The sequence below is a fragment of the Theropithecus gelada genome, chromosome 14 (assembly GCF_003255815.1).
Source record: "Theropithecus gelada isolate Dixy chromosome 14, Tgel_1.0, whole genome shotgun sequence".
Classification (NCBI taxonomy): domain Eukaryota; kingdom Metazoa; phylum Chordata; class Mammalia; order Primates; family Cercopithecidae; genus Theropithecus; species Theropithecus gelada.
The window spans coordinates 13,042,846-13,070,609 of NC_037682.1; the positions used below are offsets into that span (position 1 = coordinate 13,042,846).

Sequence of the window (27,764 nt, forward strand, 5' to 3'; positions counted from 1 at the left end):
AGGCCTGCTTGATGGAGTTGTGACATTGACGTGTGATAATGCCTCCGTAAGTCTCAGTGGTTTACACTTGTGGCCCTGTGGCCCCTAAGCTTGCTACAGCCCACCTGGCTTGGTGATGCCACGTGGGGTCTGATTTCAGGATGAAAGCCTAGAGTGCTCATTGCCCCCATGCTGCAACTTTTCAAACAAGTCCATCTGTCAAAATGATAGTGGCTAAAAATTAGTGTCAATTTCCTCATTGCTATTCTTTTATGCAATAAGTTAGCATGCAATTTAAGTTTAATACTAGTCCCCCCTACCTGCCTCTGCAAATAGGACTCATGTCAATAATGTTCATTTTGAATGTTAAAAAAAAGAAAAGGAGTCTGGGCACTGTGGCTTATGCCTGTAATCCTGGCACTTTGGAAAGCTGAGGCAGGTGGATCACGAGGTCAGGAGTTCAAGACCAGCATGACCAATATGGTGAAACCCCATCTTTACTAAAAATACAAAAATTAGTTGGGCATGGTGGTACATGCCTATAGTCCCAGCTACTTGGGAGGCTGAGGCAGGAGAATCGCTTGAACCCAGGAGGCAGAGGTTGCAGTGAGCCGAGATCGCGCCACTCCACTCCAGAGCCTGGATGACAGAATGAGACTCCATCTCCAAAAAAAAAAAAAGAGTCCGGGGCGGTGGTTCTCGCCTGCAATCCCAGCACTTTGGGAAGCTGAGGCAGGTGGATTGCTGTGAGCTCATGAGTTTGAGACAAGCCTGGGCAACATGGCAAAACCCTATCCCTACAAAAAATACAAAAATTAGCCAGGCGTGGTGGCGCATGCCTGCAGTCCCAGCTGCTAGGGAGGCTGAGGCTGGAGAATCACTTGAGCCCAGGAAGCAGAGGTTGCAGTGGGCCGAGATCACACTACTGCGCTCCAACCTGGGTGACGGAACAAGACCCTGTCTCAAAAAAAAAAAAAAAAAAAAAAAAGAAAAAAGGTTAGGGGGGGGTGGGGCAAGGGGACAGCTGTAAACAATTTTCCTAAGTTTTTCCAAGTATAAAAACATGCTTAACTGGACTGTTCCCCATCCAGTATCACAGCTGAGAAGCAGAGGCTCAGAGAAGTTAGGAGAGTGTTCTAAGGCTACACAGATTATGACGGCTGAATGGGAGGAGAGCCCCATTCTTCTGACTCCCAGTCCAGGCATTTTTCCTTCGCTTCACATATCACCTGATGAGGTTTTCCTGCTGGCGTTTGGAGAGACAGCTGATGGCCCACAGTTGAGGAGGGTCCCTGTGAACACTATTTGAGTTTGGGTTCCCCCTAAAGCAGACCCAGAGATGGTATTCAGATGAGAGCCAAGAGAAAAAGACCAAGGGGCATTGATGAGCCGGTTACAGCTATAGGCAATTGGCACTTTGTCCTTCTAGGGACCCTCTGAGAGAATGTGGAGCCCATGCCTTGCCTCAGGATTGTTCCCCAAGGGTGTGAAGATGCACCAGTAGTTGTCCCTCAGCTTTCGTCCCTCACTGGTGGAGCCTCGTCCTGGGCTCTTGGCTCTCTAGCACACCCAGCTGGCCTTGCCATAGTACTGAGCCTGCCTTTCTGCTCGTCCCCAGGCACCAGAAAACTCTTGGGGCAGAGGTGCAGGAGCCATCGGTGGAGGGCTGGGCCAGGGCTCTCACTGGGCCAGGTAAGAACATGTTCTGTCCACGATAAATCACAGTGCACCAGGAGGCAGGAGTCCACCTGAAGCCTCCAGCGGGGTGTGCAGTGCCTTTAATGGGATGAGCTGCTTCGAATTCTCAGGAGCCTGAGCTCCAACAAGCAAGGGGGTGTTTATTCTTGGATGGAGACACCCTGCATTTTTCCTGAGCTAGGATTCCACTTTCAGGGTTCTGAGAAACAGAACAGAATGGGGGTGTGTTGGAAGCCTATTCTATGGCCTCAGTTTCCCTTGCACCTGGGAGCTTCCCAAAGGGCAGAATGATCAAATCTGTTTCAAGAGACCCGATTTTGAAGGTTATTAGATGCATGGCCTGAAGGCAAGTCACAGTAGGTTTCTAAGTAGGACAAACTTCCAGAGGCTCAAAATCACATAATTCACTTTGTTTTTTTAACTTACCTTCTTTCTAAGATCTTTCCAAGGCTGGGCGCAGTGGCTCACATCTGTAATCTCAGCATTTTGGGAGGCCAAGGTAGGTGGATCATGAGGTCAGGAGTTCCAGACCAGGCTGGCCAACATGGTGAAACCCCATCTCTACTAAAAATAAACAAATCAGCTGGGTTTGGTGGCAGGTGCCCGTAATCCCAGCTATTCAGGAGGCTGAGGTGGGAGAATTGCTTGAACCTGGGAGGTGGAGGTTGCAGTGAGCTGAGGTCGCGCCTCTGCACTCCAGCCTGGGAGACAGAGCAAGACTCCGTCTTTAAAAAAAAAAAAAAATCTTTCCATCTTAGCACCTAGTGAGCACATTTGCTTTTTCCTTTTACAGCTGTATATTGTGTGGATGCAGCGTAAACTGTTGAAGCAACCCCTGTGGATGGACTTTTCGGTCATTTCAAATCTTGCTTTTCCACATGATGCTGCAAAGAATCATGTCCTTATATCGTTTCGCACACGTACAAGTGTATCTTTAAGGTGAATTTCCAGAAGTGAAGTTACTGAGCCAAAAGGCATATGGTTTTTTTTTTTTTTTAAATGGAGTTTCACTCTTGTTGCTGAGGCTGGAGGGCAGTGTGGTCATCTCCTCGGCTCACTGCAACCTCCGCCTCCCAGGTTCAAGCAATTCTCCTGCCTCAGCTTCCCAAGTAGCTGGGATTACAGACACGTGTCACCACACCTGGCTAATTTTGTATTTTTCTTGTTGTTTTGAGACGGAGTCTCGCTCTGTTACCCAGGCTGGAGTGCAGTGGCACGATCTTGGGTCACTGCCAGCTCCGCCTCCTGAGTTCACGCCATTCTCCTGCCGCAGCCTCCCTGCTAATGGGACTACAAGCTCCCACCACCACAACCAGCTAATTTTTTGTATTTTTCGTAGAGGCCCAGTTTTACTGTGTTAGCCAGGATGGTCTCGATCTCCTGACCTTGTGATCCGCCAACCTTGGCCTCCCAAAGTGCTGGGATTACAGGCGTGAGCCACCGTGCCCGGCCTAATTTTGTATTTTTAGTAGAGAAGGGATTTCACCACGTTGGCCTGGCTGGTCTCAAGCTCCTCACCTCAGGTGATTTGCCTGCCTTGGCCTCCCAAACGGCTGGGATTACAGGTATGAGCCACTGCGCCCGGCCAGCATATGCTTCTTTAGTTTTGATAGAAACAGCCACATCATGCTCCTTAGGGTGGTGCCAATTTACACTCCCAGCAATGTGTGGAGTGATCATTTGGGACCGGTGAGGATGGATGGGGCAAGAGACCTGTGAGATTAAAATAGGATGAGTGTGAATGAAAAGAACGGAAGGAGCTGTGCTTAGACCCCCAAGGCCCTTACAGGAAGATGCATGAAGCGGAGGCCTGAGACTGCAGCAAAGGCTTGTGAATTCATCGTCTCTTGTGCAGCAACATAGGGAGGATCGAATCGGATACACTGGCGCGGGGCTTTCTGGTCAAATGATCTGTCTGATGAGGAAGCTCTTTAGATGCTGGCTGAGTTCAGGAATCCCAGGGTGGGAATGAAAGAAGTGCTGGGAGAGAGAGGCTGAGCAGCAGCTGCTGGGGTTCAGATGGGGGAGGAAGGAAGGATGGGGCCAGGCCCAGGAGAACAGATAGGATCCAGGAAAGTCTGAGATCAAGCTCAGCTGAGTTAAAATGAAACAGATCACTTTGCAGCAGGACTTGTCAGAGCCTTTGATTGGGAACTGTAGCTGGTGAACCCTGGGGAAGGGCCTAGAATGTAGCATGTTCTATATTTACTTTGAAACTATATTTTACATTGAACATTTTGCTACCAAGCCCAGTCTGAGAAACTGCTCCATTTCCTCTTTACCTTTCTAGGGAATGTATGCTACTGAGCATTCTTAATTCTCTGTCTCACAGCCTCTGCTCAGGGAAGTGGAACACCATTCTGTTTGGTTACAGACGGGGAAACAGATGNTTCTGCTCAGGCAATGTGAGTGATCTGAAATGGGGAAAGGTGACATTGTTGGTCAGGTCATCTGCAAACCTCCCTCAACACAGCAGTGCTTATATTTCTGTGGCTCTTTGTGCTTTTCTGAATGCTTTGAATTATTTTAAAAAAGAATTATTATATGATTTCCCAACTGACATAGCTCAGAGGGATTAAGTGATCAGTGCAGGTTCACATAACTAAGTAATGACACAGGTGGGACCTGAACCTGGGTCTCAGGAGGCTCTGGTCCCTGGCCAGACTGTGTGACCATGTACATCCACCCGGTTTCTGTTCGTGGGTTAGTGTGTGACATGAACATTCGATGATGGCTGCAGCCTCTGTCCCAGGGGCACTTGGAGAAGCCATTCCACTCAGCCCCTGTTACCAGAGGAACCCTTGGGAGGAAAAGGGAATCCTGATTCTGCCATCACATGCTCCCATGAGATCTGATTGTCAGCCAGGGCTGATCCGTGGCTGCCAGCAAGGAAGCCACATCATCTCATTGTACCAGACTGGCCCGGCAGAAAGATTAGACAACAACGTTTACTTTGCCATTAGCCCTGCCTGGTCCTCAGTATGATAATGCCTGGCTTTCAGGGGCACTGGTAGCAGTGTCTGTAATGCAGGGCAGCCCCTGCCAAGGGCACAGGTGTTCAGAAATGTTCCATGAACAAATCAAGCAATGGAATGAAATCTAAGGAACTCAATCCTGGCAAGCCTGGGACGGAGCACTTAAGCAGGAAAAGTGTTATCGAGCTGTTCTGATAGGCATTGGGGCGACTGGTCCCCTAGCAGCTTTCAATCACAGTGTTCAGAAATGTTCCATGAACAAATCAAATCAAGCAATGGAATGAAATCTAAGGAACTCAATCATGGCAAGCCTGGGACGGAGCACTTAAGCAGGAAAAGTGTTATCGAGCTGTTCTGATAGGCATTGGGGCGACTGGTCCCCTAGCAGCTTTCAATCAACGTCTCACCCCAGGGACACAATCTTCCAACAAGAAAGAGAACATTGTGTTCTCCACTCCCCAGTCCTAGACCTGGCCTGCTTCTCCAGAGATGCATACAGCTTTTAAAAGTTAAATTTATGATAACTTTTTTGGCTCCAGTATAGAAGTAATACATGATCACTGTAGATTATTTATAAGTAAATAAAAATTTTAAAATTACTTATAATCCCACTACCCAGAACTAACCACCATTAGTGTAGTAAATGAATATATTGACTTACTTACAAAGATAGGACCACAAGATATGGCACACATTGTTTTGCAACCAACCCGCTTTGATGGGACCAGCTTGCTTCTGCTGCGCTGCAACCTGAACCTGCTTTTAAAAGAAAATTCACGGTCCTGTATTTTCCAAGTCATTTTTAATGAATATACATTATCATTTTTAAACCTTTCTTGAAATATAATATGCACACAGAAAGGTGCATATCATAAGAAACAGCTTGATGAATTTTCACAAACCAAGCACACGCATGTAACCACAACCTAGACCCAGCAAAAGAGCATTTCAGGTACCCCCAGAACCCACCCCAGGCTGTTACCAGTCACTATCCCAGTGCCAAAGCAAGCGTATCACTACTCTAATTTCCAAACAGCAAAGATTTATTTCACCTGTTTTTGTACTTTTGATACACATCAAAAGTACTACATAACAAGCACTTTTTCTGTGTTGAGCTTCTTTGCTCAAAATCATGTTTAGGAGAGGCATCCATGAATGGTGTGTGTGGAGTTGTTACTGAGTCCTGTTCATTGCTGTGTATCATTCCACTGCATCAATATACCCTCTACTTATCTCTTTTCCAGTTCATAGGCATTTGGGTAGCTTCTAGTGTGAGGTTCTTAGGAACAGTGCTCTATGAACGTTCTCTTATAACACACATCTTCTTTCTTTTCCTTTTATTTATTTATTAAAAACAATAGAAGTGAAGTCTTGCTATGTTGCTCAGGCTGGTCTTGAACTCTTGGCCTCAAGCAGTCCTCCCGCCTTGGCTTTCCCAAGTGCTGGGGTTACACCATGAGCTACTGTGCCTGGCTCTTTTTTTTTTTAATTGAAATGTAATAATTGTACATATTATTGGGTACATACGGATGTTTCCATACATATAATGTTTAGTGATCAGATCAGAGTAATTAGCATATTTATCATCTTGAACATTGATCATTCCTTTGTTTTTTTTGAGACAGAATCTTGCTCTGTCACCCAGGCTGAAGTGCGATGGCGCCATCTCGGCTCACTGCAACCTCTGCCTCCCGGGTTCAGAAGATTCTCCTGACTCAGCTGCCCTAGTAGCTGGGATTACAGGTGCCTGCCACCACGCCCGGCTAATTTTTGTATTTGTAGTAGAGATGGGGTTTCACCATGTTGGCCAGACTAGTCTCGAACTCCTGAACCCAGGTGATCTGCCGACCTCGGCCTCCCAAAGTGCTGGGATTACAAGTGTGAGCCACTGCGCCTGGCCTTATCATTCCTTTGTTTTGGGAGCATTCAATATCTTCCCTCTAGATATTTGAAACTATATTACATACTATAGCTAATTACAGTCTACATTCTAATGTGTACATTCTAATACACAGTATTTTATTTTATTTTATTTTGATACAGTGTCGTGCTCCTGCTCCATCACCCAGGCTACAGTGCAGAAGCACAATTATGGCTCACCATAGCCTTGACCTCCCGGGCTCAAGCAATCCTCCCACCTCAGCCTCTCAAGTAGCTGGGGCCACAGGCTTGTACCACCATGCCTGGCTAATTTTTTTATTTTTGTATATATGGAGTCTCCCTATGTTGCCCGGGCTGGTCTCAAACTCCTGGGCTCAAGTGATTCACATGCCTTGGCCTCCCAAGGTCCTGAGATTACAGGCGTGAGCCACTGTGCCCGGCTTCTAATACACATCTTTTAGAGAACATAAGTATGTGTTTCTGTTGGGTGTATACCCAGAATGGAGTGTGTCCTTGAGCAGGAAGGGTGCTCGGGTCTATGGTCCAAGCTCTCAAGGGAGAATCAGGAAGCAGAGAGAAGGCACTGGAGGCAATGTGCCCAAGCCCTGGGAAGGGAGTGGGAGAGCCGGGAGTCTCAACCACAGCCTTCTAACACCAAGCTGCTTGGCCCTCAGAAAGGGTTCTGACACCTGCTTTGGGCAAAATACAAAAGAAGGTCTTGGAGGAGGCAGTGACAGAAATTTGGTACTGGGCAGAGCAAGGGTTAACTGGAAGCAGAAAAGAAAATGTTTGGAAATTGAGAGCGGGCTGGGGGCAGATGGAGAGAGGATGGAGCTATTAAGCAGGAGCTGGAAAATTCCTGGGAACTGGGGCACGACCAGGAAGTTGGACTGCAGTCTCCAGGCGGGCACAGGGAGATTCTGGGCCAGCCTCCTCAGCCCCTCACAGCCCTGCTCTCCCTCAGGGCACCTGCCCTGAGCTGCACCTGCCCAGAGCCCCACTGTAAACCCACTGAAGCCGGTGGCCTGGGGTGTGAACCCCTCTTGGGGGCAGAGGTTAAGGTCCTCTGATAGTGCGTCCTGCCCCCGACGGCCGCAGCTCTTTTGTCCTCGGTATCTCAAACACCACGTTACTCCCAAGTGTGCACAGCTCTGGACCTGGCCTCCTCAGCCTTTTCTGATTCAATGTGATCCCATCTACATCCTGTTCCTTCTAAGGGGTGACCTGAATCCTGGTTTCTGACCTGTGACTCTGTCACCATTGGTCCCAGGGGCAGTAGACTGGGGGTGTGGCTGGAGGGTATTTAAAGCGCCTGTCCTGGGCCTCCTGCTCCAGATGGGAGAGCCAGGGAGCCCAGCTGCCCTCCCCTGCAAAGGACCTGCAGCAGCAGCTTCAAGGGTCTTCGTGCCTTAGCCTGCAGTGGGCGGCAAGGCAGCAGATTCAAGCAGAAGGCTCTGCCGTCTTCTTACAGCCTAACTGGCCAGGCTCATGAGCCCTTTGCCTTGTTCATCTTCTCATTCATTCACTCATTCATTCATTCCACATGCCATACTGGCCAGGCTCATGAGCCCTTTGCCTTGTTCATCTTCTCATTCACTCATTCATTCGTTCCACATGCCATACTGGCCAGGCTCATGAGCCCTTTGCCTTGTTCATCTTCTCATTCACTCATTCATTCGTTCCACATGCCAGGAAGTAGGCTTGATAGGGATGAATCAGCAATGAGTTTTGCCCTCAGTGGGTTTACATCTGAGTGGGAGTAGTAAGACCCACACCTCAGTCACTGTAATAAAAAGCAGAAAACAGAAAGTATTAACTAGGGCAGACACTAAGAAGGGTATGAAAGGGACAGAGTGCTATGGGTCATTCAGGAAAAGGAGCTCACTTCCAGGGGACATATGGGAAGCCATCGTGGAGGAGGAGGCATTTAAACTGTCTTGGTATCTGGAGGCTGAAATCAACCCAGGAGTGTGTTCCTCCTTCCTAGGGGAACATCTCATTTTTACAAGGATCTGGACCTGGGGCAGTGTAGATGTTGAGGGAATGGTTGAGCATTAAGCATCCAGGTTGACTGTCAGGTATGAAGTTTTCATTGCTAGCAAAGGTAGAGGAGCGCTGGGCATGGTGGCTCACATCTGTAATCCCAGCACTTTGGGAGGCCAAGGTGGCCGGATCATGAGGTCAGGAGTTCAAGACCAGCCTGACCAACATGGTGAAACCCCGTCTCTACTAAAACTATAAAAATTATCTGGGCGTGGTGGCGCGTGCCTACAATCCCAGCTACTCAGGAGGCTGAGGCAAGAGAACCTCTTGAACTCGGGAGGCAGAGGTTGCGGTGAGCCGAGATTGCGCCACCGCACTCCAGCCTGGGCGACAGAATGAGACTTTGTCTCACACACACACAAACACACACAAAAAAAAAAAAAAAAGAAAGAAAAGAAAAAGTAGAGGAGCTTCTGGGCTGGGCTGGAGGCTCCAAAATCACACCACTGTGGAGGAGGAGCCCAAGCCTCCTGTTTTCGACCTCAGCAAGGGGTGTGCCTGGGTCATCCATGGTGGAGCCCTGAGCCTGCTCCTCTGTCCCAGTCCATGCTCCAGGACGGGCTCCGGTAAGGCTGTAGGCAGGCCCTGGCCAATGCGTCCTCTAGGGGTGGTAGATGTGGGGCTCAGGTAGGAGGTGTCAGAGTTCTCAGTTTCAATGCTGAGAGCTGTGACCTGGGCTGGAACAGCTTGCCTTCCTGCCCTTCTGCCCGGGGCCATCTGAATTCTCCCGCTGGGCCACATCCTTCCCTGGCTCTGAGCCTTGGCACAGGCTGTTCCCTTTGAATGCGTTTCTCTGTCATTACCTAGAGTGTCAGGGTCCTTGCGGAAGCAGGTGGCCCACCTAGAGGTTTGAAGAGATTTAGTGAAGGGGTGGGCAAGGGTAAAGGACCCCCAAAGCGATATTGAGGCACCGGGAGTCAACAGCAGTGGAAAATCAAAAGGAGCACAGGGAGGGACCAGCACTGCCAGGACCCGAGCTGGGGCTGAAGGTGGAGGGCCCTGGAGCCTGTGGGCCAGTCTCTCAGCCTCAGAGCAAGGGGAGATCCTGGTGGAAGGCAGGAGAGAGGAGGAGGAGGAGGGCCCCTGCTAATGCTCCCCTTCAGACCCTGCTCCCCTGTACCTTCCTCCCATGTCCTGCGGCCGCCTTGCCCCTCAGCACCCAGCAGATGGTGTGTGACTACCTGCAGTCCACCCTGTGCACGAGGGCAGGGGCAGGGTCTTATCCTTTCCCTCCGGCACCCACCCCAGTCTGGCACAGAGCACAGAGGTATGTGAAAATGGCAAGGAGAGCCGGGCGCGGTGGCTCACTCCTGTAATCACAGCACTTTGGGAGGCCAAGGTGGGTGGATTGCTTGGGTCCAGGAGTTTGAGACCAGCCTGGGCAACATGGTGAAACTCTGTTTCTACTAAAAATAGAAAAAATTAGCCGGGCATGGTGGCGCACGCCTGTAGTCCCAGCTACTCAGAAGGCTGAGGTGTAGAATCACCTGAGCCCAGGAGGTCGAGGTTGCCTTGAGCCATAACTGTGTCACTGCACTCCAGCCTGGGCGACCCGAGTGAAACCATGTCTCAACAACAACAAAAGAAAATCTTTTAAATCTACAGAAAAAGTGCCAGAATAGTGCAACAAATTCCCATATATTTTGGAAGCTGAGGAGGGCAGATCACCTGAGGTCAGGAGTTGGAGACCAGCCTGGCCAACATGGCAAAACCCATCTCTACTAAAAATAGAAAAAATTAGCCGGGCATGGTGGTTCATGCTTGTGATCCCAACTACTAGGGAGGCTGAGGTGGGAGAATGGCTTGAACCTGGGAGGCAGAGGTGGCAGTGAGCCAGGATGGCACCACTGCACTCCAACCTGGGCGACTGAGCGAAACTCCCTCTTCAAAACAAACAACCCCCCCCCAACAAATTCCCAAATATATTTCACTCAGATTTATCATTATTATTGTAATTATTTTTAGATTCACTTATTGACATTTTACCGAATTTACTCTCTTTCTCCATACACATGCATACATGTGTATTATTATCATTTTGGCTGAATGATTTGAGTCAATTGCAGACATCATGATCCTTTGCTCCTAAATCTTTAGTGTGTGTTTCTAAAGACATTTGCTTACGTGGACGATGTCAAAAAGACCACGTGCAGTAAATCTAACATTGATACGATACTATTATCTAATACACAGCACATATTCAGATTTCACCAGTTGTCCTAAAATGGCATTTTTTCGTGATTTTTATATTCTGATCCACAACTCAATCCAGGATCGCACATTATTTTGGGTTCCAGGTCTCCCGGGTGTCCTTTGGTCTTGAACAGTCCCTCCCTCTGCCTTTTTCATTCATCACGTTGATACTTTTGAAGAGTAGAGGCCAGTTGCTTTGCAGAATGTCCCTCAACTAGGGTTTGTTTGATGTATTCTTTCTTTATTATTATTATTTTTTGAGAGTGAGTCTCACTCTGTTGCTCAGGCTGGAGTGCAGTGGCGCAATCTTGGCTCACTGCAACCTCCGCCTCCCCAGTTCAAGCAATTCTCATGCCTCAGCGACCCCAGTCGCTGGGATTACAGGTGCATGCCACCATGCCGGGCTAATTTTTTTATTTTTATTTGTTTATTTATTGAGATGGAGTTTCACTCTTGTCGCCCAGGCTAGAGTGCAATGACGTGATCTCGACTCACTGCAACCTCCGCCTCCTGGGTTCAAGCAGCTAATTTTTGCATTTTTAGTAGCAAATTTTTATATTTTTAGTAGAGATGGGGTTTCACCATGTTGGCCAGGCTGGTCTTGAACTCCTGAACTCAGGTGATCCACCCTCCTTGGCCTCCCAAAGTGCTGGCATTATAGGTGTGAGCCACCGCACCTGGCATAATTTTTGTATTTTTAGCAGAGCCAGAGTTTCTCCATGTTGGTCAGACTGGTCTCAAACTCCTGACATCAAGTGATCTGCCCGCCTCGGCCTCCCAAGGTGTTGGGATTATGGACGTGAGCCACCACGCCCGGCCTAGGGGTGACTTTCTGATTCTATCATTTCTTTTACATTTTTACTTGGCATTCTATGGCAAGGAAGAGCTTTTCTTCATCCTATCTATTTATTTATCTGTCTATCTGTTTGTATTTCTTGATCAGTGTGGTGTCAAAGATTTCTGCTTTGGTCAGTGAGTTATAACCCACTATTGCCATTTATTTTCATGCTTAAATTGTCCAGTGTTCTTTAAACACATTCCAGCACTTTTTGTGTTTCTTGTTATGGGCTGAACTATGTCCCCACTAAAATTCATACATTGAAGTCCTTGTAGAAAGTAAAAAGTTCCTCTTCAAAGTTTCCCTTCTTGTTAAAGAATAAATCGGCCGGGCGCGGTGGCTCAAGCCTGTAATCCCAGCACTTTGGGAGGCCGAGACGGGTGGATCACGAGGTCAGGAGATCGAGACCATCCTGGCTAACCCGGTGAAACCCCGTCTCTATTAAGAAATACAAAAAACTAGCCGGGCGAGGTGGCGGGCGCCTGTAGTCCCAGCTACTCGGGAGGCTGAGGCCGGAGAATGGCGTGAACCCGGGAGGCGGAGCTTGCAGTGAGCTGAGATCCGGCCACTGCAGTCCAGCCTGGGTGACAGAGCGAGACTCCGTCTCAAAAAAAAAAAATAAAAATAAAAGAATAAATCATAAGTGTTAAAAATAACAGTTTCTTTCAAAAACTAACTTCCTTCAAGCCTCCGTACTTTATGCTAATAACTCTTTGCTGGGCCCTGTCCTATGTAGCTGTTAGACATGCTCACAGGCAAGTGGTACATTCTACGTCCTTGTACCTTAACCAGTCTATTTGTGCTAGACATGCTCACAGGCATGTTCCAGCTCACAGCCTATTCCTCTTCCCTATTTGGCATAAGCAACTTCCTCTTTTCCTTTATTTTTCCATTACTTTTATCTATTTAGAAAAGTTTTAAGCTGTTAGCCAATCGGATTTTAGTTTAGATCGTGCGGTCTGGCTCCAGCCAATGAAGACAGGACACAGTAGCAGGGACAAACTGCGTAAGGGATAAAAATTGCTTCCCTCCTTTATTCAGGTGTGCTCTCGCCATTGTTCCATCTGCGATGAGCACCCTTTCTGCAGAAAGTAAAAATGGCCTTGCTGAGAGAATTAAATTTATGTTCAAGTACCATTTCTTTGCAGCACTGGGGAGCAAGCATTCTGTTTCCAAATAACCTTTTTTTTTTTTTTTTTGAGACGGAGTCTCGCTCTGTCGCCCGGGCTGGAGTGCAGTGGCTGGATCTCAGCTCACTGCAAGCTCTGCCTCCCGGGTTTACGCCATTCTCCTGCTTCAGCCTCCCAAGTAACTGGGACTACAGGCGCCCGCCATCTCGCCCGGCTAGTCTTTTGTATTTTTTAGTAGAGACGGGGTTTCACCGTGTTCGCCAGGATGGTCTCGATCTTCTGACCTCGTGATCCACCCGTCTCGGCCTCCCAAAGTGCTGGGATTACAGGCTTGAGCCACCACGCCCGGCCCCAAATAACCATTTTTACATATAACAGCCCTGACCCCCAGTACCTCAGAATGTGACTGTATTTGGAGACAGGGTCTTTAAAACCGTGATTAAGGTTAAATGAGGGCCGGGTGAGGTGGCTCACACCTGTAATCCCAGAACTTTGGGAGGCCGAGGCGGGTGGATCACCTGAGGTCAGGAATTCGAGACCAGCCTGGCCAACATGGTGAAACCCTGTCTCTACTAAAAATACAAAAATTAGCCAGCCGTGGTGGCGGACATGGTGGTGGGCACCTGCAATCCCAGCTACTGGGGAGGCTGAGTTGGAGTTGGAGTTGGAGGTTGCAGTGAGCCGAGATCACAGCAGTGCACTCCAGCCTGGACAACAGAACAAGACTCCACCTCAAAAAACAAACAAACAAACAAACAAAACAGAAAACACCAGGTTACATGAGGTCATCAGGGTGGGCCCTAATCCAATATAAGTGGTGTCCTTATAAGAGGAGGAGATTAAGACACAAACATACACAAAGACCTTGTGAAGACACTGGAAGAAGACAGCCATGTGCTAGCAAGGAAGGAGGCCTCGGAAGGAACAACCCTACCAACATCTTGAGCTTGTGCTTCTAGACCCCAGCATTGTGAGAACATAGATTTCTGGGTTTTCTTTGGTGTTTTGTTTTGTTTTATTTGAGACAGAGTCTTACTCTGTCGCCCAGGCTGAGTGCAGTGGTGCAATCATGGCTCACTGTAGCCTCAACCTCGAAGGCTCAAACAACCCTCCCACCTCAGTCTCCTGAGTAGCTGGGACTACAGGCGTGCACCACCACGCTTGGCAAATTTTTGATTTTCTGTAGAGATGGGGTCTCACTATGTTGCCCAGGCTGGTCTTGAACTCCTGGATGCAAGCAGTCCTCCTGCTTCAACCTCCCAATGCTGGGATTACAGGCATGAGCCACCATGCCCAGCGATTTCTGTTGTTTAAGCCACCGCGTCTGCCGTATTTGTTGTGGCAGCCTGAGCACACTCATGCAGGCGGCAATGTTCACGCTTCCTGCTTTTGCGGAGTTGCACTCAGCGTCCACCTACGACGTTGGGTTTTCTTAACATTGAGTTCACCGGATGTTCATTCCAAAAGTATTTATTGAGCAGCTATTATTTTAGGCACAGAGGATTCATCAAGGAACAGGACAGAGCCAAATCTTTGCCCTCATGAGTTTACACACCAGGGAAGGAGACAGATAACCAACAAGATAAATAAGCAAATTATAGTGTGTGATTCTGTGAAGCCAGAAGGAAATTACAGTAAGGAAGAAGATGGGGAGTGTCAGGAGGGTTGATATTTTAGATAGAGGGACAACAGAGGGCCCCACCCTGGAGAGGCCGTGTGAGTGGAGACTGGAAGGAGGTGAGGGAGGGAGAGTGCTTGTTACTCATGATTTGAGCTGTGCTTTTCTTTTCTTTCTTTTTTTCTTTTTATAGGCAAGTCAACTTTATTTTTAGTTTGCATTTTATCTTTTCCGTTGTTCATCCATTATGTATCTACATTCTTATTTTTTATTTTTTTGAGACTTCATGGTTTTAGTTTGCATTTTATCTTTTCCATTGTTTATCCATTATGTATCTACATACGTTGTAACATTTTTTTGATACTGAGTTTCACTCTTGTCGCCCAGGCTGGAGTGCAATGGTGCGATCTCAGCTCACTTCAACCTCTACCTCCCGGGTTCAGGCAATTCTCCTGCCTCAGCCTCCGGAGTAGCTGGGATTACAGGCTTCCGCCACCATACCCAGCTAATTTTTGTATTATTAGTAGAGATGGGGTTTTGCCATGTTGGCCAGGCTGGTCTCGAACTCCTGACCTCAGGAAATCCACCCACCTCGGCCTCCCGAAGTGCTGGGATTACAGGCGTGAGCCACTGCGCCCAGCTACATTCTTATTATTAGATCTTGCTGGGTGCAGTGGCTCACTCCTGTAATCCCAGCACTTTGGGAGGCCAAGGTGGGGGGATTGCTTAAGCTCAGGAGTTCTAGACCACCTTGGGAAACATAGCGAGACTGCCATCTCTACAAAAAAATTTAAAAATTAGTGGGGCATGGTGGTGTGTGCCTGTAGTTCCAGGTTCTCCGGAGGCTGAGGTGGAAGGATGGCTTGAGCCCAGGAGATTGTGGTTGCAGCAAGCCATGATTGTGCAACTGCACTGCAGCCTGGGCAACAAGTGAGACCCCATCTCAACAAGAAACAAATTAAAAAACTTTAAAAAGTAAATGAATAGCCCTTAAAGTAAAACATTGTCTACCTAGGAAATATTTTTAAATAGCCAAATATATAAGCATCTAACCATTGGAAACATTTAAAAGTCATAGTATTTATTTAGAAGATATTGATATTTATTGTAAAACTGTATTCTATAGTTCATATAACCTTTGTAATAAAAACTCAGGCAGCTAATTTTTCATTGTATTCTGTTCTACACAACATGTTTTTGCAATATATCAAAATTGTGTATCCATAAAAATGGTCTGTGCTTTTCTTTAGATGGATGGACAGATGTAGTCCATGCTCATCAGTTTAAGAGCGAGGAGCAGCCGGGGCATGGTGGCTCATGCCTGTAATCCCCACACTTTGGGAGGCTGAGGCGGGCAGATCACGAAGTCAGGAGTTTGAGACCAATCTGGCCAATATAGTGAAACCCCATCTCTACTAAAAATACAAAAAATTACCTGGACATGGTGGTGGGCGCCTGTAATCCCAGCTACTTGGGAGGCTGAGGCAGGAGAATCGCTTAAACCCGGGAGGTGGAGGTTGCAGTGAGCTGAGATGGAGATCACACCACTGTACTCCAGCCCGGGTGACAGTGCAAGACTCCGTCTCAAAACAAAACAAAACAAAACAAAACAAAACAAAACAAAAAACCCCCACAAAAATTAGCTGAGCATGGTGATGCGTGCCTGTAGTCCCAGCTACTCGGGAGGCTGAGGCAGGAGAATCTCTTGAACCCAGGAGCCAGAGGTTGCAGTGAGCCGAGATCGTGGACTGCACTCCAGCCTGGGCAACAGAGCAAGACCCTGTCTCAAAAAAAATAAATAAATAAAAGAAAAAGAGCCAGGAGCAGATTTCTTCCTATTGATAATTTCCCTGCTGTTAGAATCTAGGGCGGCTTCCATCTTTCACTGGTAATAGATTCCCTGGGAAAATCTTTGTAGCCAATACATATTTTATAACTAATAATAATAAACATATATTTACTAATGTGAGATGTATTTCTCAAAGTAGAATTCGCAGGTCTAAAGGTAGGAGAGTTTATATTACAGTGGTTTCGTGTTGCCAAGTAACTGTTCAAGTAGATGGAACCAATGGGCGGGTCTAGGACCACCACGCGGAGTGTGCACCAGTGCATGCATGCATGTAATATCCGCCTTGGCCAGTAGGCGTCAGTCCTCCACTGACAGTCCGCTTCCTGATGGCCTTTTTTCTCTGGGGGAACATTTCACTCCAGCAGGAACCCAGGCAACCCCAGCAAAGATATAGCCTCCTCTCTCTTGCGGGTCTTTCTCTCTCTTTTATAGAATAATGCTTAGCTTTGCCACTATCTTAAAAGTAATCACGGAAAAAACTCAGAGAAGTATGAGAGAAAAAAATTGTCCATACAGTTGCCTTTTGGATAGAATGAGTGTTACATCCTTTGGCTAACTGCTGTTAATCTTTTGGTCTTTGTGTGGTGTTGTTTAAAACAGAAATCGCTCATGCTACGAGGTGACAGGCATGTTCTAAATGTTTTATGTGATACATTCATTGAGTCCTCACTGTAGCCCTAGAAGGTAGAAACTGTTCTTTCCTGTGATTTTTTGTTGTTGTTTATAAAATTTAACAGCTTTGGCCGGGCACGGTGGCTCAAGCCTGTAATCCCAGCACTTTGGGAGGCCGAGACGGGCGGATCACAAGGTCAGGCGATCGAGACCATCCTGGCTAACACGGTGAAACCCCGTCTCTACTAAAAAATACAAAAAACTAGCCAGGCGAGGTGGCAGGCGCCTGTAGTCCCAGCTACTCGGGAGGCTGAGGCAGGAGAATGGCGTAAACCCGGGAGGCGGAGCTTGCAGTGAGCTGAGATCCGGCCACTGCACTGCAGCCTGGGCAACAGAGCGAGACTCCGTCTCAAAAAAAAAAAAAAAAAAAAAAAAAATTAACAGCTTTATTGAGGTGTGTTTCATATATCATAGATTCGTAGTTCACTGGTTTTTGGCATGTTGACGGAGTTGTAAAAGCATCACCGTGATTTAATCTCGGAACATTTCCAATGCCCCAGGAAGAAATCCACGAGCATTAGCATACCTACTCTTGCCCTTACCCCCGACTAGAAGTGACTATTCTTATCCCAGATTTACAGATTAGGGCACTGAGACCCAGAAACAAACTTTTCCAAGGTCGTGTGACTCGTACATCTCAGTGCTGGGATTTGAACTCGGGCAGAAAGGCTCTGGGCCCTGAATGCCTGGCTGCTTGCAGACATCATGATCCTTTGCTCCTAGATCTTTAGTGTGTATCTCCAAAGACATTTGCTTACATGGGCAATGTCACACTGTTCACATGGGGGAAGTCTAACATTGATGTGTGCTCAGCAAGACCAGGGTCACGTGACTTAAGATGGCTGCAGGAAAAAACAAATTAAAACAAATATATGTGTATATATATATATTTGAGACGGAGTCTCACTCTATCTCCCAGGCTGGAGTGCAATGGCACAATCTTAGCTCACTGCAAGCTCTGCCTCCCAGGTTCACGCCATTCTCCCGCCTTAGCCTCCCAAGTAGCTGGGACTACAGGTGCCTGCCACCGCGCCTGGCTAATTTTTTGTATTTTTAGTAGAGACGAGGTTTCACCGTGTTAGCCAGGATGGTCTCGATCTCCTGACCTCGTGATCCACCCATCTTGGCCTCCCAAAGTGCTGGGATTACAGGCATAAAAATATTTTTTAAAAAAGGCCAGGTGTGGCGACTCACACTTGTAATCCCAGCACTTTGGGAGGCTGAGGCAGAAGGATGGCTTGAGCCTATGAGTTCAAGACCAGCCTGGGCAACATGGTGAGACATCGTCTCCACAAAAAAATACAAAAAAAATTAGCCAGACTTGGTGGTGCATGCCTGTAGGCCCAGCTACTCGGGAGGGTGAGATAGGAGAATTGCTTGAACCTGGGAAGTTGATGCTGCAGGAGCTGTGATCATGCCACTGCGTTTCAGCCTGGGCAACAGAGTGAGACCTTGTCTCAAAAAAAAATAAATACATAAATAAAAGAAAAAAAGAAAAAGGCCAGGTGTGGTGGCTCACGCCTGTAATCCCAGCACTTTCAGAGGCCAAGTCAGGAGGACAACTTGAGTTGAGGAGTTTGAGACCAGCCTTGGCAACATATTGAGATCCTCTCACTCTAAAAAATAAAAAATTTAAAAAAAAAAAGGAAAAGAAGAAACAAAAATGATAAAAAACTAAAAAGATGGCTGCGTGATTTGTCTACCTATGCTGTGGGCACTCTGCTTAAGAGATGTTGGGAGGCTCCAGATTTTCCCTTGTGTAAGAGACTCTGAAAATTATATCCCTGCTCATATATGTTTCTGGGGATTTCTGACCCTTGTGTTAGCCTAAATCCTGAAAGCAAAATTGCTGGGACAAAGGCCGTACACATGTTTTTTTTTGAGACAGAGTTTCGTTCTTGTTGCCCAGGCCAGAATGCAGCGGTGCGATCTCGGCTCACTGCAACCTCCGCCTCCTGGGTTCAAGCGATTCTCCTGCCTCAGCCTCCCATGTAGCTGGGATTACAGGCATGTGCCACCATACCCGGCTAATTTTGTATTTTTAGTAGAGATGGGGTTTCTCCATGTTGGTCAGTCTGGTCTTGAACTCTCGATCTCAGGTGATCCGCCCACCTTGGCCTCTCAAAGTGCTGGGATTACAGGCGTGAGCCACCACGCCGGGCCTGGCCATACACATTTTAAGGGCAAATCATCTCCAAAAAGACTATATCAGTTTACATTCACAAGAAGTGTCCAAGAGCTGTCTTTTTTTTTTTTTTTTTTTAAGAGCTTTATTTCTTTCCTTTTTTTTTTTTTGAGATGGAGTCTTGCTCTGTTACCCAGGCTGGAATGCAGTGGTGCGATCTCTGCTCACTGCAAGCTCCATCGCTCCATCTCCCAGGTTCACACCATTCTCCTGCCTCAGCCTCCCAAGGACTACAGGCGCCCGCCACCACGCCCGGTTAATTTTTTGTATTTTTAGTAGAGACGGGGTTTCACCTCGTTAGCCAGGATGGTCTCAATCTCCTGACCTCATGATCCACCCGCCTCAGCCTCCTAAAGTGCTTTATTTCTTAATATGCTTTAATGCTTTTTTCACTTTCCCCAAATTATAAACTGCAGGCTAATGACACCACCTAGAACTAAGGACATTTACTCAACACAATCTGCTGATAGACGTTATAGTCACTTGCTCTAATTTCTTCTCACTTCTTAGGAAACAGCATAAAAATAATGAGAAGAATAGGCTGGGATTCTTTTCAGAAGATTAGAAATGAATCCCAGGCAACGTGTATGAATAATAAAAAGCCTCCCAAGCTTAAGGACTCTGATAATTGGGAATGATATACTCCGTTATCTTTTTGAAGTCCCATACAACACAGAGATCCTACAATTCGAAAACGTTTTAAAGACAGAAATTTTAATTTTGATAAGAGCCATCTTTTTCCACACATTCTCTCTCAACAAAGGTTATAAATCTGTTTTGTCTGCAGTTGGTTAAGGATAAAAGTGGAGGGGGCAGAATTTTGCTTTGTTACTTACATTTATTTTATTTTTCATTTTCTTACAGACAGGGTCTTGCTGTGTTGCCCAGGCTGGAGTGCAGTGGCATGATCATAGCTCACTGCAGCCTCAATCTCCTGGGCTCAAGTGATCCCTCCCACCTCCACCTCCCCACATGCTAGGATTACAGGCATGCATCACCATGCCTGGGCAGGGTTTTGCCTTGAAGATCAGAATTCATCCTCATGCTATTGGCACAGGCTACAAATATAGAACCTCAAAAAAGAGGTTTTGTTGTTGTTGTTGTTGTTGTTGTTTTTTGAGACAGGGTCTCACTCTGTTACCCAATCTGGAGGGCAGTGGTGGGATCTCGGCTTACTGCAACCTCTGCCTTCCCGATTCAAGCAACTCTCATGCCTCAGCCTCCCAAGTAGCTGGATTACAGGTGTGCACCACCATGCCCAGCTGATTTTTTGTATTTTAAGTAGAGACGGGGCTTCACTGTGTTGGCCAGGCTGGTCTCGAACTCCTGGCCTCAAGTGATCTGCCTGCCTTGGCCTCCCACAGTGCTGGGATTATAGGCATGAGCCCTGCCTCAAAAAGAATTTAACTCCCCTCTTCTCACCCCTGCACTTGATGAGTCTTAAAAAAAAAAAAAGAGTTTGAATCATTAATAGACACCAGCTCCAGCCTGTGCCATGGAAACCTTCCCTTAGCTCCCCGAGGACAGAGGCAGACATTTAAGGGGGCAAACCCTGACCTCTTATGGTTGATATAATGGAAGTAAGCCATGCTGACACCATATGTGTCTCCTGCCGAGAAGCACAAGGTGCTATAGTGGGGGCATTTACTACTCATCCATTCGTTTATACAAGACGTGTTTACAGAGGGCTTACTATGTGCCTGGTACTCGGTGCTGGAGCCAGACAGATCTGAGGAAACTTCCCTTATCTGCACAATGGGGACAACATTACCTGCCTTGCAATGAGAAAACATATGTAAAGCCCTCAAAAAATTAACTGGAGCTATTCTTCTTACTTTTTGTTTTTAGATGGAGTCTCTCTGCCGCCCAGGCTGGAGTGCAGTGGCGCAATCTCGGCTCACTGCAAGCTCCGCCTCCCGGGTTCAAGCGATTCTTCTGCCTCAGCCTCCCGAGTAGTGGGATGACAGGTGCCCACCACCACGCCCAGCTAATTTTTGTATTTTAGTAGAGACAGGGTTTCACGGTGTTAGCCAGGATGGTCTCCATCTCCTGACCTTGTGATCTGCCTGCCTCGGCCTCCCAAAGTGCTAAGATTACAGGCATGAGCCACCGCGCCCAGCCTTCAAATTCTTAACATTTTTTGAAGAAGGAGCCCTGCATTTTCATGTTGCACTGGGCCCTGCAAATTGTGTAGCTGGTTCTGGGCTCACGGTAAAATCATAGCAAGGGAGGAACAGCTCTGCAGACCCCTCTCCTTCCACATCCAATCCGTCAGCACATCCTGTTGGCTCTTCCTCCACACACATCCTCACTCCCCGCACTGTTCTTCCTCTTCCCTGGACCAAGCTACCACCTCTTTCTTCTAAAGAGGCTGTGTAGCGTCTTCCCTGGCGTCTCTGCCTCCACTCTGGTCCGTGGGCATCCTCCAGTGGGCACCCAAGGTGAGCTTTCAAAACTGCAAATTGGATCATGTCTCTTCCCTGCTTACCCCTCTGCCAGAGGCCTCCACTCCACTCAGTACAAAACCCCAGGGTAGCCTTGCCCCTGCCTCCGCCTCCCGTGTTCCAGCCACACAGGCTCCCTTGCTAGTCCTCGGACGCTGCATGCTCTCATTTCTCCTCTGCATTCGCTCGTCCTTGCTCCAGGCACTTAGTCACTCCAGACTGACTCTCTCCCATGATAAGGTCTCGGCTCAGGGAGGACTTCCCCGTTGCCCATCTCACATCCTCATCCCTGTCTGTTCTGTTGCCCTGATTTGTTGCTTTTACAGAACCAATTGCTATCAGAATTATCTTTTTCCTTTATTTATTTACTTATTTCTCGTCTGCCTTCTCTTCTTCTTATCTGTCTCCTTCACGTGTACAGAGCAGTACCCAGCACATAGTAGGTGCTCAACGAATCATCTCCTTTGATTGAGTACAAGTGTTCCTGAGGCTCACAGAGGTTAAACACCTTAAGGTCATGCTGTGGAGCCAGGGTTTGAACTCATGTCTCCCAGAGCCCACAGCCTCAACCATCCTACTGTCCTGCTTCCTACATGGATCTATGGGGTCAACCACTGCCTTTGTTGGGAGGGTGCAATCTGTCAACAGGGCTGTCCTGTTGTCTGTGCTTCTTCCTTCTCCCCTACCTTCCACCAGACCCTAAGTCAGTCAGGAGACCAGCTTTCCTTTACCAAGCCCAGCGACTGGAGGCTTGCTGATAGATGGACCACTTGCCATGGGGGAGAGTCCTGAGGCTGAGTTCAAGTCCTGCCACTACCAGTACCTGACTGGGCAGTCTTGTGCAGAGCCCCTTTCTGAATCTGTTTCCTCATCTGTTGAATGAAAGGACTGGACTACAGGGGTCAGCACACTTTCTGTAAAGGGCCAGTTTGTCCCTATTTTAGGTTTCATGGGCTGCACAATCTCTATCACACTGCTCAGTGCTGCCATTGGTGCTCAAAAGCAGCCACAGACAATCATAAATGAATGAACATTCTTCTGTTCCAATAAAACTTTATTTACAAAAACAAGTGACGGGCCAGGTTTGGCCCCCAGGATATAGTTTGCTGACTCCTTGGACCAGACTATCTCTAAGGAAACTTCTGGATCAGAGAGTCTGTAATTTTTCATGCAAGTGAAAGCTTCTTACAGCCAAGTTGGAGAAAGGGCTTGTCTAGCCCACACTTACCTGCTCAAGTAGAAGGCAAAGAGGTTCTGAGAAAGGAGGCCTTGGTTCCACAGGTTATCAAAGACAGGGGTGGCTCTTCAATGCCAAGGCTGGGGTAGCTCAGTCCCAGGATGCCATTGAAGACCGCGTATTTCATGAACTTGTCAGGCTCCTTGACACTCAGGCCCAACCCCTGGCCTATGTCCACAAGGTCCCCGATCTGTGGGAGAGGAGGGTGTTTCCGTGGAAAGATTTGGGAAGTGGGGCTGGGGCTGGGGCTGGGCTGAGGTGCAGGTGGCTGAGGAAATAGCACTAACTCTATGGGGAAGCCTAGGGCCACTGTGCCGTGGGCGGCACCTAAGCGAATGTGGGTCCCTGTGGGCTATCATTCTAACTAACTCCAACGCCTCCTTCACATCGTCCGAACTTAGCCACAGAGGCCACATTCCCTTTTTACAGTTGAGACTCCGCGTGTGACCACATGGTTCCCACTTGAGGACAAATGGGTAGAGAGCAGGATTGCCCACTTTTTGGTGTCACTATGATCTGATGACAGAAACAGCGAATTCATTTCGGACTCCAAAGGTGGTCTTTTCTCACCCCCTGGAGGAAACAGTAGCCCGTTACACCATGTAGCCGCTAGGGTTCTTACGAAAATTCTGCCTGGGAAATGCTCCTTTAGATGTGTGTGTGTATGCATGTGTGTGTGTGTATGTGTGTGTGTATGTGTGTGTGTACGTATATGTGTGTGTATGTGTGTGTATGTGTGTGCATGCGTGTATGTATGTGTGTATGTGTGTGCATGTGTGTCTGTGTGCGTGTGTGTATATGTGTGTGCGTGTGTGTGTGTATGTGTGTGTGTATATGTGTGTGTATGTGTGTGCGTATGTGTGTGTGTATGTGTGNGTATGTGTGTGTGTATATGTGTGTGTATGTGTGTGCGTATGTGTGTGTGTATGTGTGTGCATGTGTGTGTGTACATGTGTGTATATGTGTGTGTATGTGTGTGTGTGCGCGTGTGTGTGTGCATATGTGTGTGTGTATGTGTGTGCATGTGTGTATGTGTGCGTGTATGTGTGTGTGTGCAGGCACTTCTGGGGAGGAGTCCCTAGTTTTTTTAGACTCTGAGTGTGACCACATGGTTCCCACTTGAGGACAAACGGATAGAGAGCAGGATCGCCTTCTTTTAGAAGACAAATGGGAAGAACCCATTTATGAGGCAGGGCTCCCCTGAAGCTGTGACCCCTGTTTTCCCTGCCTGGTGCCTGCAGCCCTCGGTCCCAGACAAGTTCTACCCTCTTCCGAGAATACTCCACACCCATGTGAGTCCTGCTTCGCCTCCCAGCTCTGCTGCTTGCCAGCTGTGTGACCCTGGGCAAGGCACTCACTCTCTCTGTTCCCTCATATGTAAAACGGAGATAATAGTAGAGTCTGCCATGCCAGGTGGTTGTGAGGATTAAGCAAGTTATTCCAATGGAAGCGTCCAGCATGGCACCTGCCACAGTGTGAGAGCACAAAATTGGGTGGTTTTTACCCACCCACCTCTGTCCCTGTGCCCAGCAAAATCAGCCTCGTACTCATTGTGGGAAAAGGGGCTGCAGATTTGTGCCTCCCTCACCCAAGCACCTCCAGCAGGATGGTCCTGCTCTCTGGGGAAGCTGTTCTGGAGGAGAGTGCATGCCAGCGGGGGCATCATCTCCCCAGGTCACAGCCCCACAGGGCAGGCGTCCAGCTGCTGATGGACTTTAGGAAAGATGACACTCCCAGCTGCTTCTGCATCTGGTCCTGTAAGTGACGGTCACGCCTAAGGCCAGCCCTGCCTCTGCCTCTGGTTTCCATGTTACCTTAACATTGTCATAGCCAAGAAATCCCAACATTTGCCCGGTGCCATAGGCGATGCTGATGGGCCAGCCTGAGACCCGGAACGTGGAGGACAGCAGAGAGTTGAAGATATTGTGGTTAGCTGCAGACACAGGGGTAGGCATCTGTCAGTCCTGCTGGGGACCGAAGAGAAGGTGCTGGGAGGATATGAGATGGGGGAGGGAGCACTCACTGCAGGCTTGGCTGGCACAGTAGATGGAGGGCACCCACAAGTCAGTGAAGCCTGTGTCCAGAATGACCTTGAATTCCTGAGGCGGTGTTCCAATGGTGATGATGCTAATGTAGGCCAGCTGCCAGGACCAGGGAGGGATGGTGAGGGAAGGCCTGGCATCCTGGCCATGCCCCTGGTTCCCAGGGTGCCTGCCGTCATCAGGCATTCCGTGTTTCCTGAAATCACTTTCCAACAGCCCCACCACACAGCCTCTGCTCAAGCCACCACCTTCATTTGAGAAGCTCTCCAGTGTTCCCCACAGCTCTCCAAATCCTTTCCACCCTTGAAGACCTGGTCTGAGTGCCTCCTCCTCCACAGCCTCCTCCTAGGTTGCCCAGGCCACTGTGCTCTTTCCTTCCTTTAAACTCAAATCACATAATATTAATACCACACAGTTGGTCCTCTTATCTGACATTTACTTACTTTTGCCTATTTCTCTGGGTGGGCTAAGAGTTCTTGAAGAAGAGATGAGACCTTTGGTTATATAAGTAACAATAACCATATTGTTAGTTTATCATAGCATCCCACACCACAGGGACTCAATAACTTAAAATTTTTTTTAGAGTCAGAGTCTCTCTCTTTTGCTCAGGCTGGAGTGCAGTGGCATGATCATAGCTCACCACAGCCTCGACCTCCTGGGCTCAAGCAATTCTCCCACCTCACCCTCCCAAGTAGCTGGAACTATAGGTGCACACCACCACACCCAGCTAACATTTAAAACTTCTTGTAGCGACATGGTCTCGCTATGTTGCCCAGGCTGGTCTCAAATTCCTAGCCTCAAGGGATCCTCTTGCCTTGGCCTCCCAGAGCATTGGGATTACAGACATTAGCCACTGCATCTGGCCTCAATAACTTTTTTATTGGTTTGATTCTTGGGACTGAAAAGGCTAAACTTTTTTGTCGTTGTTGAGATGGAGTCTCACTCTGTTGCCCAGGCTGGAGTGCAGTGGTGCGATCTTGGTTCACTGCAACTTCCATCTCCCGGGTTCAAGTGATTCTTGTGTCTCAGCCTCCTGAGTAACTGGGATGACAGGCACGCACCACCATGCCCGGCTAATTTTTGTATTTTTAGTAGAGACGGGGTTTTGCCATGTTGGCCAAGCTGGTCTTGAACTTCTGACCTCATGTGATCCACCTGCCTCGGCCTCCCAAAATGCTGGGGTTACAGGCGTGAGCCACTGTGCCTGGCCTAAACTTCTACATAGGGTGTCAAACTTGATTTGCAGTTTTCTTTGTTATTTGATCAGACATGGATTGCCCTTCAATGTGGTTCCTTTAGCTCAGTGATTAGCCTTAGCTCAGAAAGGGCAAAGCTCCCATAACAAGCACTGTCTTGGTTCAAGGGTGCCCAGTGACACTATCACTGGCACAGAAATGGATGCTATCTAGCACCTGGTCATTGCTGGGCGCAGTCACTACGGACCAACAACAGAGGGCAGGAATGCTTTCTCCTCTGGAAACGGGTCGTGTTCCCCGGTCATGTTCCCCACTCTCTGCTGAAGCCCCAGCCCTAACCTGCTGGCTCACAGCCCCAGATGAGCCCCAGTGCTTGCTAGGGGCCCTAGGGGGCGCTCTGGAGCTCCATCCTGCCAGCATACTCACATCCAGGTAGTTCCTCACGGGTTCCAAAGATATTCCATTGTCCTGATATTGATCAAGAAACTTATAGGCCAGGCTGTAAGGATATTTCTCAAGATAATCTTTCAGCATGTCATTTTCCCGGAGGTTTTCTCGAATGGATTTGATCTTCATCAGAGGGATTCTTCAACCAAGCATTGGGAAGGGAAACAAGTAAGAGACAGTCATTGGCTGCTCCTTGCTATAATGTGACTGTCACACTTTGCACTGTAATTACACCGTGCATTTTCCAAGCTTTTTAATGATTGTTATCTTATTATCAGGAAAAGACACCCAATGCAAAGGAAAGACCGCGGCAGTGGATCTAGGTTTAATTCCAGGTTCTATTGTGTCATCTTGGGCAGGTCATATGATCTTTCTGAGCCTCCGTTTCCCTATCTATCTATAAAAAAGATGGAATGATGATACCCTCCCTAGCATAGAATGTTTGGAGGTGTTAAGTGAGACAGTGGATATAATGCGCCTGCCATATAGCAGGTCCTGACAGTGACAGCCCTTCCTATTGCTAATGCCATCTCAATGTCTCTTTCTCGGGCAGCCCTGGGAGGGCGGTAGAGGGGGAATCATTATCTTCTTTTTATAGGGAAGGAATCTGAAATGCAGGGACTTTGTGACTTGGCTCTGGTTACACTGCTTGTTAGTGGCAAACCTGGGCCTAGAAGTAGCCCTCCTGATCTCTCCAGGGTTCAACCAGAAGAAAGGGGTGAGAGAGGAAGCCAGGAAGTGAGAAAAGTCATGAATGCTGAGATGGGGAATAAAGTGGGGAAACGAAGAGAGTAGAGAAACAAGAATGAGTCAAAACAGAAACACAGAGTTTTGCGTATACAGAGACACCCAAAGAGACAGAGAGCTAAAAGAGAGAGATGCAGAGACAGAGGTGTAGCCACAGAGACACATATATAAGGAAACAGAGGGAGTAGAGAGAAAACCTAGAAAATTGCACAGAAGAAATTCTGTTTCTAGGTGGGACCACATGTACAGCTGCACAGGTTGGGCACTGAAAAATTCTAGGGAGTCCCATTCACATAGCCCATGATGTGACTGGTGCCCCTGGAATTGTGCAGCTCTGCAGACCTGCCCCAAGACCTTTCGGCCTCACAGCACACATGGCTATTCATCAATAAATGGAGACTTGAATTTTATATGAGCATCAGAGAATGATTACATTTCCTTCCCCATCCCTGCACTGGAAGGAGAATAAGAGGCAAGAGAAGAAGAGGGCAAGAAGGAGCCCAGAGAGACAGCTGATGTCACGTGTCTCATACTTACTTGACCAAGCATTCTGAGAGAGCCACCAACCCGAGGATCATAAGCCACTTCAT

At 47.9% G+C, this 27,764-nt stretch overlaps 1 protein-coding gene across 1 annotated transcript; it reads right to left on the reverse strand.

The window, feature by feature from the left end:
* Positions 1–1,204: 1,204 nt before the first annotated feature.
* LOC112605833 (pepsin F-like) lies at positions 1,205–27,764 on the reverse strand. The gene is given in 7 exon segments (XM_025355774.1): positions 1,205–1,301; positions 22,734–22,809; positions 22,812–22,932; positions 24,557–24,675; positions 24,766–24,883; positions 26,407–26,566; positions 27,712–27,764. Coding segments are annotated over 7 exon segments (744 nt in total).